At 42.6% G+C, this 10,000-nt stretch overlaps 1 protein-coding gene across 1 annotated transcript; it reads left to right on the forward strand.

The window, feature by feature from the left end:
* The first annotated feature begins 3,533 nt into the window (after positions 1-3,533).
* Positions 3,534-7,697, forward strand: LOC123513041. The gene is made up of 3 exons (XM_045269855.1): positions 3,534-3,846; positions 4,225-4,312; positions 6,089-7,697. Exons 1-3 carry the CDS (start codon positions 3,677-3,679, stop codon positions 7,199-7,201), a joined length of 1,371 nt encoding a protein of 456 aa, XP_045125790.1. The 5' UTR covers positions 3,534-3,676; the 3' UTR covers positions 7,202-7,697.
* The last annotated feature ends 2,303 nt before the right edge of the window (positions 7,698-10,000 follow it).

Raw genomic sequence — 10,000 nt, forward strand, 5'->3', positions numbered from 1 at the left:
TATTACCTCATTGCTCCGTCCCCAGCGTAGGGTCATGGCCGCGCTGGTTCTGCTGGTGACTTTTTAGTGAACGTGAAAGTGTCGAGGCGCTGCAGCAAAGGCTTCCAAGCTGTCCATTGCCGCTGTTATTTTATTACAGCTATTACAGTTAAGATGTGGGGAGGAGAGATCGTGCAGTAGAGACGGCGTGGACGTGGTGCGGGAAGGAGGGAGGGAAGACAGGATCACATGAGCAAGAACTACAGAACTTCTATTTCTTTAAGAGCTTTCCTGTGTACAGATAACTGCCATTTGTAAAGCTTTTGATATGTACTTTATAAGAAACGCTGAGACCAGAAAGCAAACTAGAGATACTCGCATAGTGAAGGAATGACGAAATTAACATTCCCCCAACACTTGCGGAATACTCAGACGAACACAGCAAACACCTGAATTCAGAAACGTCTTGCTCTTTCACCATGACAATTTTTCAAGGCCACAGAGACAGCTAGCCGGGTTTTCAAGACCGTTTCTCTTTATAGCAATCTAGAAATCTTGCTAGTCCATCACCGGAACCATAAAAACATCCTTGAAAACATAAGCAGATTTAACTAAAGCCTTTGGAAAGTAATGATGGTGGGAAAACAGAATGATTAAGAATACTGGCCAAAGTACGGCACGCTATGAATGGTTCGCTCGTGTCAAGAGGCAACTATAACTGGTTTGTGATGCTGCTCAGCGGAGACAGGAGAACCAATCACAATGCACGATCCCCTGTACCATTTCATGCATATGTATTCATTTATTTACTTCATGAATTTCCTCTTTTTTTTTTTCTTGTCTTTACAGCTCAATTCATTCTCTCTCTCTCTCTCTCTCTCTCTCTCTCTCTCTCTCTCTCTCTCTGTCTCTGTCTCTGTCTCTGTCTCTCTCTCTCTCTCTCTCTCTCTCTCTCTCTCTCTCTCTCTCTCTCTCTCTCTCTCTCTCTCTCTCTCTCTCTCTCTCTCTCTCTCTCTCTCTGTGTGTGTGTGTGTGTGTGTGTGTGTGTGTGTGTGTGTGTGTGTGTGTGTGTGTGTGTTTGTCTTTCATAAGTACATTAAGAGCACTTATGAGATACAAACACCATGTTAGTATATTCATTGATAAATTTAGGCCGCAAGGTCAACATAGCTTCATTGACCATCTCCTAGACTTAGCCACTATCACGGATATACTCAGGGAATACCCTCAGTTTGCTCTCAGACTGTAGGATGCTTATGCAATAAGGTGTGCAATATCTGTACTTATTTATTTACCTATATTCCTGTATTGTATACTATCAATATCATTTTATTTTTTAATACTCTACCCTTATGTTTTTGCCCAGGGAATGGTTGGCAAGTTCCATCCTCCTCCTTTGTTGCATTTCATTACTAATGCAACAATAAATGTGTCAGTCAATCAATCTATCTATTTTCTACGAGAGACCTGACATAGAGAAGTTAATCCTGCAAGACTCGTTTTCATTAGTCTAAGAAAAGAAAATTCTGCGAGATGGATGGCAGACTAACTCATTCAGACTTGAAGGATTATTTCCCTGTGGTTCGGAATGCACAATGGTGTTCTGAAGTATGTGTGATTGAAATTTTGAGCATAATATTCATGTAAAGTAACCTCGTGAGGGGCTCTTTCTCATTTGGTCCAGGGCCATGTTTTATTAGTCATTTTCTGATATAGCGTTGTGATGCATCTCCTCTTGTCTTTATACGCCCATATTAAAAAAAATAAATAAATAAACTACTTCGTCTCTCACCACGACAATTTTGCAAAGCCATAGAGGCCAATAGCAGGGTTGTCAAGAGAGATCCTCCTTATGATACACCAAAAATCTTGCCATTCCATCACCAGACTCATAAAAATACTCATAGAAACATCACTATCTTCAACTAGAGTATCTGAAAAATAGTGATGGAGAGAGAGTAAAGTATTTCAGAATACGAGCCATAACAGTGCCATACACCAGCTTATGTGACGTTTATTCTATAACTAGAACAAAAAATCACCCACGTTTTCGTCTCTTATTAATTTGTCTTCGTTAATTGTGTATTTTGTCATCATTATTTTGACTGTCCAATCTATTATATATTCTAACGCATTCAGTACCATGCCATGTTTTCATATTCCTTTTTGGACACTGTCTAACGATTTTATACAGCTTTAGAAACTTATGTGGGTATTAAGATAGTACAGACTTTGGCTATTAATCTTTTGAAATCCATAAATCCTTTCTTAAGCAATTAAAACTCTAATTATGCCCAAAAATTATGGTAAAAATACTTCTCAATGTTGAAAGAGTTAAACATTTATCTTAAGCTACAATAAAGAGTTCTATGCCATCACTCTCCTTACTGTTAGATTCTAGACAGTAAGAGAAAGTTCACATCATCATCTAGCGCGCACAACTACAACTTCTTGCAATTGTTTTTGTGGCGACTTAATGCGCAGTTCAACTCTGACCTTGCATTGTCCTGTGGTTCCTGCTCACTATGTGTTGTCATGTCTTCATGTGTGACTTTTAATCTGTCCTTCTTCTATTCTCTCTCTCTCTCTGATTTTTTTTTATACCATTTATACCATGTGGGATTTTCACGGGAATTTATGGGCTAAAGGGGGTACTTTTTAAGGTACCTCCTATCTCAAAGCCCATCCGCTAGGAAACCGTTGCCCCGAGTGAGGAAGCCCAACCTACACTCGGACCGTGGACAGGATTCGAACCCGTGCGCTTGGAGACCCCCTCGGACTCCAAAGCACGCATGGTTCCACTGTACCACGGCGGTATCTATTGGTAAGGTTATGCAAAACAAACACCAACTTATGAACACAGAGAGACAGCACCCCTTCACTCACATCTGCTTCTTGATATATGAAGTGCATCAATGCGGCCAAAAAATTAGATAAAGTATATATACTCACTTTAACTTTCTGCCCGTCATTGGGACTGATTACACTCTGACGTTACACACACACACACACACACACACACACACACAGTGTTGTGTGTTGATGTGGTCTCAGTCCTACCCAAAGATCGGTCTATGAGCTCTGAGCTCGCTTCGTAATGGGAAAGACTGGCTGGGTGACCAGCAGACGACCGTGGTGAATTACACCCACACACGCACACGCACACTACCTACCTACCTACCTACATACCTACATACCTACCTACCTACCTACCTACCTACCCACCTACATACCTACATACCTCCCTACCTACCTACCTACAGACAGACAGACACACACACACACACAAACACAAACACAAACACACACACACACACACACATATATATATATATATATATATATATATATATATATATATATATATATATATATATATATATATATATATATATATATATATATATATATATATATATATATATATATATATATATATATATATATATATATATATATATATATATATATATATATATATATATATATATATATATATATATATATATATATATCACTCAGAACACATGACTTCATTTTGGATCTTCCTTGCTAAGAACATCTGCGACTCATTATGAATAATCATGTGGCAGAGCGCACTGCATGGGGGAGCTGGACATCAGCAGTGTGTGTGAGGGCATCAGCAGCAGCGGCAGGTCCTGTGGAGAGCTCAGTCCTCTAGTGACAGCAACTTCCCATGGCAGCAGACTCGTCTTTTATCTGGCTCCGGCCAGCCACTGAAGTGGAGGAAGTAATGGACTGTGCTAACAAGAAAGGATTTATTGTCACCGTATATGGCCTAACGCTTCGCACCATTGCGCCTCTCACTGAAAGCCAGATCAAGGAAACGCTTCATCACCTTTTCAGGTTAGTAATATACCTACTTAGAAATAGCAACAGCTATAGTAGCAGCAGCGGTGACCGCAACAACAGCAACAGCAACAGCAACAGCAGCAGCAGCAGCAGCAGCAGCAGCGTGTAGGCAGGCGGTGTGAGGAATAAGCGCAGACTTGTGTTGTCATGATGATTATCTAGAGTAGAGGTGAGAGAACTCTTCAGAATACATCATCACTTTCAGTACGTATATCAAAGATATAAAAGCAGTCACATTATGCTAATTGATTTTGTACATTATGCCTTACTACAGGAAACGCGTTATGAATTGTACGTTATTCTTCTTACTTAAGTACAATGTACGAGTATAAGCACTTTGTCGAAAGACCAAGACATTCACTCCTCCCGCAGAAAAGTTCCCTGCCTGAGGACGTGCTTCAGGAGGCGCGGGAACACCCTGTGGGCTTGTGACATGAACCGCGAGCAGCTTGATTTCCAGGTACAGTCTGAGGATCTTCATTTGAGTGAGTACTTTGTTATCTTGACACAAAGCAGACACAGTATTTACTCCTCTTCAGATGGAAGGGTGAGTGCTCTCTCTCTCTCTCTCTCTCTCTCTCTCTCTCTCTCTCTCTCTCTCTCTCTCTCAAGAGTCGTATTAGCCAAGGGTAATGAAAATATGAAAAATTCCCATCGATGTGTCATTTCCTAAGGGAAAAGACCCGAATGCATATACAAAATTAGAAGTGTTTTGGAACCTCCCTCTTGAAATAATTTAAGTCCTTGAAGAAAGCAAATACAGAAGCAGGCAGGCAGCGAAAGTTGATGTACAAAATATATGACATGCGACGAAAATGGATAGGCTGAAGACAGTAAATAGGACCCTACTCGCAAATTTTCAGCGTTCGCCTGCTGGTCTAATTCAGGAAGTGGGGTCAACATCGTCTCGCGGTACAGAGCAGTTGTCTCAGAACACTATATTACGATATATGTATTGATTTACTATGTTTTTACTTCTTCCTGTATTTTCTGTTCTTACTTTACTATGGTATTTCTTTATAGTTACTTAAGTTTATTCGACAAACATCATTACCAGAGCAAAATATAGACGCCTAGTGTACCAAGCTCTTTCATTTTTAGACTTCAATGCAGTACAGAACCTTAACACACATTTCACCTCAAATCTGCACAGGTTAATGCTTCACAAGAGAAGTGTACAGCGGCTGAAACCGAAATAGCTCGATGGTGCTGCACAGCTTTTATCACCGTTTTCCTAAGCCACAGCCTGAACATGGCATGCCTTTAGAATAAAAGTACTCGTCAGGAGGGCCACTGTCCATTAGCTAGATCATTGTTAGATCTCTGTGACGACGAACATGTCTGTGCAGATCGAACTGGTTGCCAATAGTCAACCTCATTATCAGGCTTTGATTTCTATAAGTTATGAAAATAAACTCATTGACGGGGCTTCATATGTTCATGCTTTGTTTCGTCTACTACCTAGCATAGAAGGAAAGAAAAAAGCATACTAACATAGAGCCATCAATTGAGTAACTAATAATTCTTGTTCCAGGGATTGATGGTAAAAAAAAAACAATGCATGGTTATAACTTTGATTTTATTACTAAGGAGTTTATGCCGTAGATGATTGTTTGAAAATACTTCAGTTATTTCAATATATCGTTATGTGTAGAATTTCCAAAAAATATATGATATCCAGTTGACCAACTTTTCAGTGATATATTACGATATTTGGTGAATCTGGCAATCACAACGCGCGTTTTGTCTCCCTATTAGAGCATTTAGAGACAATGCTTCTGACGCCTCTCTGTTCAGCATATTGTATGAATGGAAGTCCTTTCATGTGCCGCGTAATATTTACATACATGGATAACACTCAGACTGTGAAGTCTGCCAACCTCCTGATAGGCGTAGGCGGCGGTGATGGGTAGTAATAATAATCACTATCCTTCACAATCAGCATCCAAGCACCAGGCACGCCGCACCGCAGTGGTCCTCACTTCAGTATTGGAGTGGGATATGTCTTTCCTTTGGCTTTCTGCCTTCGTGTTTTTTCTTTCGTATTTTTGTAATCATTTGGTTTGTTATGCTTTTTCTTGTTTACATTTTTTGTGCAGCTTTTGAGTAACAATTAGTTTTGAATAATAACATGATAATTTTCTTTGTCTGGGCAGTGGCTGAGGTTCACAGGAACCTTCTGTTTGTTGGATCTCCTTGTTTGGATTCCGACTTAACTTTTTTTTTCTTTCCATAGGTTACGGACAAGCAGGAGTTAGAGGAAGCTGTCGAAGCGTTGTTTCATTACCACTTTCTCACCACCGAGGGTCCCTTGTGGTGTGCGCGCCTCCTTCCTGCCGAAGTTCCTGGCCGCTGTTCTCGCCCTGATCTGCCGGCTGCCTTCCCTTACAGCCGCACACTGCTGCTGGCCAACCATCACGGCATCGCTGACGGCACAACAAACATGTTTGTGACTGACGCATTTCTCCGCGTGTTGGACGACGTGCTCGCCGGCAAACCCATCGACGACACAGCTCAGCTCGGTAAGTTGACTGCCGGGGAAGAGACCAAGACAAAAATGCAGGAACTGACGAAGGACCAGGATCACCTCAAGCAGGTACAAAGGGAATTAGAAGAGATGCACCACTCAGAGAAACTCATCCAACGCGTCTATCCGATGCCCCGAGAACCTGAAGTTAAGTTCCAGGTAGTTTTGCAGGATTTGGACGAGGAAAGAAGCCAGGCCTTCATCAGTAAGTGCAGGAAAGAGGGAGTGACGGTGAACAGTGGGCTTTCAGCTGTGTTCAGCGTGAGCTTCGTCGACTTCGTGCAGGAAGGTGGGCTGCAGGAGGACTTTTACACTATCAGAGATCGGTTTCCAGTCAACATGAGACAGTACTGGCAAGGTGACACCTCCGAGACCTTAGGTGTTCACATCATGATAATAGAGAGTACCATCTCCACGCCAACCACGTGGCGGGACAACTTCTGGGGCTATTCCAGAGGCATACATAAAAACATTAGGCGCGCTATCGAAGAAAACGATGCATTGTTGCACACTATGGCAACTATGTCAGACCTCAATATGGAAAATATCTTTGAAGAGTCGCCGACGCCAGTGTGTGACTACGGGATAAGCAACATGGGAAACTCTGACGGCCTCATACCGACGGAGGGTCAGCACGTACGGCTGGCACATCTGTTGACGGCCACCTCGTGCTGGAACAGTCCCCTGTACCATATGCTGCACACCTTACGTGGCTGTCTCATGTACAGCTTCGTGTACGCCAATGACTTCCTCACGCGGGGAAAGGCTCAACAATTGGTGGACAAGGTCTTTGAAAACCTCATGTCCGTAACGAAGATGTGAACATTAACACTTCAGTGACACTCAGCTCTCTGCCACACTGAAGACCCTACCAAGATCTGCTCTTTTTCAAGTCAAAAGAGAAAACTTCATATACTGCGTTTACCAAATGTGCAGAATATCATCATGCTTACGAACAGTCTCTCCGCACTCACGCACGCAGGCACGCAGGCACGCAGGCAAGCACACACACACACACACATGTTGGTTGCGGGGTGTATAATGGAGGGCGTGTATGCCTAAGTAAGGGGCAGACATACACGCAGTACACGTAGATTCTTTACTTGTCCTTAGAGCTACAAAGGGTAGGAAATGGCGGCCAGTAGCGACTCGGGAGCACGGGCTCACGCGCTAGCTGAATGCGCAGAGAAATACACAGTGTTGCCACATACACGTAATATGCATTAATAAAAATACATAACCCACAACACACACACACGGTAGCTCAGTGGTTAGAGCGCTGGCTTCACAAGCCAGAGGGTTCGATTCCCCGGCCGGGTGGAGATATTTGGGTGTGTCTCCTTTCCCGTGTAGCCCCTGTTCACCTAGCAGGGAGTAGGTACGGGATGTAAATCGAGGAGTTGTGACCTTGTTGTCCCGGTGTGTGGTGTGTGCCTGGTCTCAGGCCTATCCGAAGATCGGAAATAATGAGCTCTGAGCTCGTCAGAGACTGCAGCAGATCAAACAGTGAATCACACACACACACACACACACACACACACACACACACACACACATTCAAACAGACAGACATGCAGATACACACACACACATACACACACACAGTCAAACAGACAGACATGCAGATACACACACACACACACACACAGTCAAACAGACAGACATGCAGATACACACACACACACACACACACAGTCAAACAGACAGACATGCAGATACACACACACACACACAGTCAAACAGACAGACATGCAGATACACACACACACACACACACACACACACACACACACACACAGTCAAATAGACAGACATGCAGATACACACACATACACACGCACACACACACAAACAGTCAAACAGACAGACATGCAGATACACACACACACACACAGTCAAACAGACAGACATGCAGATACACACACACACACACACAAACAATCAAATAGACAGACATGCAGATACACACACACACACACACACACACACACACACACAAACAGTCAAACGGACAGACACACACACACACACACAAACAGTCAAACAGACAGACACACACGCACACACACACACACACACACACACACAAACAGTCAAACAGACACACACACACACACACACACACACACACACAAACAGTCAAACACACACACACACACACACACACACACACACACACACACAGCGTAGTGTAGTGGTTAGCATGCTCGACTCACAATCCAGAGGCAAGGGTTCGAGTCCCGGAAAGCGGTGAGGCAAATGGGCAAGCCTCTTAATGTGTGGCCCCTGTTCACCTAGCAGTAAATAGGTAGAGGATGTAATTCGAGGCGTTGTAAGGCGCACTGGTTAGGTAGAGATATATTTCTATATTCTGATTTATTCTGTATTTTGTATGCATCATTAGTACGTTCGTCCCGTCTCGTACAGGCTAGATACCTGTCCTGTTAGACTTGAGACGCGTCTGTTTTTAATTGCCATACAGTAAATCATGTAATGTACTCCTGAACCTTGAAAGATACTAAAACTACTAACATCAATTTTAGACCATTTTAATAAAATCACCTCAATCACTAACACACTTTACTAACCACAATATTTAAATGTATAAGTAATTTTTCGTGTCAATAGCTGCAACACCTCCACCACGCCTTGCGGTGCTTGCCTGGGCGCAGCACCTCAGATCTTCCTTGGGTGGCGTGACGTTGACAAATGTGTGCCGTGACCTTTGTGTGTGATTGACTCTGGTGATTTACGGGTGAACAAACTGGTGAAAGTCTTTTAGGCCGTGTCTTTTCCTTTAGTGACCCGCCTTTGTTCACCGTGTACATAAGATTGTATAAACTAATAACTTAATATACTTAAGCTTAAGCTTAAGCCACAACACGGAGTATACTTTCCCATGAACCAAAAGACTAATATAAATGATATGCCGCTCGACCACAAAACGCTGCTGCTCCTGAAGTACTACATCTGGCACTCATTACATGCCAGATTACCTGTGGAACTTCTGCCTGTCTTCACCCTGCCAGTGAGTCGACGCTACCTGCCTTCGACTGGTAGTTCAACAGGTATATGTTATCGGTGTCGGTGAATATTACAGCCGTGCCGGTAACAGGGTTGTGGCCTCGCTTTCCCGTTGTGTTGTGTGTGATGTGATCTCAGTCCTACCCGAAGATCGGTCTATGAGCTCTGAGCTCGCTCCGTAATGGGGAAGACTGGCTGGGTGACCAGCAGGCGACCGAGGTGAATTACACACACACACACACACACACACACACACACACACACACACAAGATAAGAACTGCAAGGTTGATCAACTTTCGTCTCTAGCAAATCACAACTCTACACTTAAAGAATAACTGAAACGTGATTTTTTCCTCTTGGTTGTGACAAAAGTTTGAATTAAGTTGTAGTTACACCGTTTTATATATCATCCAACATTTATTACTATACAATAAAGCCATTGTGTACTAAAGCTACATTATTGTCCTCCTTTGATTCAGATTACTTTTGAAAGATTCTTGTATACGTATACTTTTTTCTTTTTTATGTTTTTTTTTTTATCCTTTCAGTACCAAGACGAATTTTCATATTCATTTTGCTTACTATTTAGAGATTCT

The sequence above is a fragment of the Portunus trituberculatus genome, chromosome 35 (assembly GCF_017591435.1).
Source record: "Portunus trituberculatus isolate SZX2019 chromosome 35, ASM1759143v1, whole genome shotgun sequence".
Lineage (NCBI taxonomy): Eukaryota > Metazoa > Arthropoda > Malacostraca > Decapoda > Portunidae > Portunus > Portunus trituberculatus.

Excerpts from the sequence above, each read along its gene's own strand:
- LOC123513041 (XM_045269855.1), top strand. The coding sequence starts at position 3,677 with ATGGCAGCAGACTCGTCTTTTATCTGGCTCCGGCCAGCCACTGAAGTG. Across the intron at positions 3,847-4,224 it reads ACGCTTCATCACCTTTTCAG|AAAAGTTCCCTGCCTGAGGA; the intron begins GTTAGTAATATA and ends CTCCTCCCGCAG. Across the intron at positions 4,313-6,088 it reads GCGAGCAGCTTGATTTCCAG|GTTACGGACAAGCAGGAGTT; the intron begins GTACAGTCTGAG and ends TTCTTTCCATAG.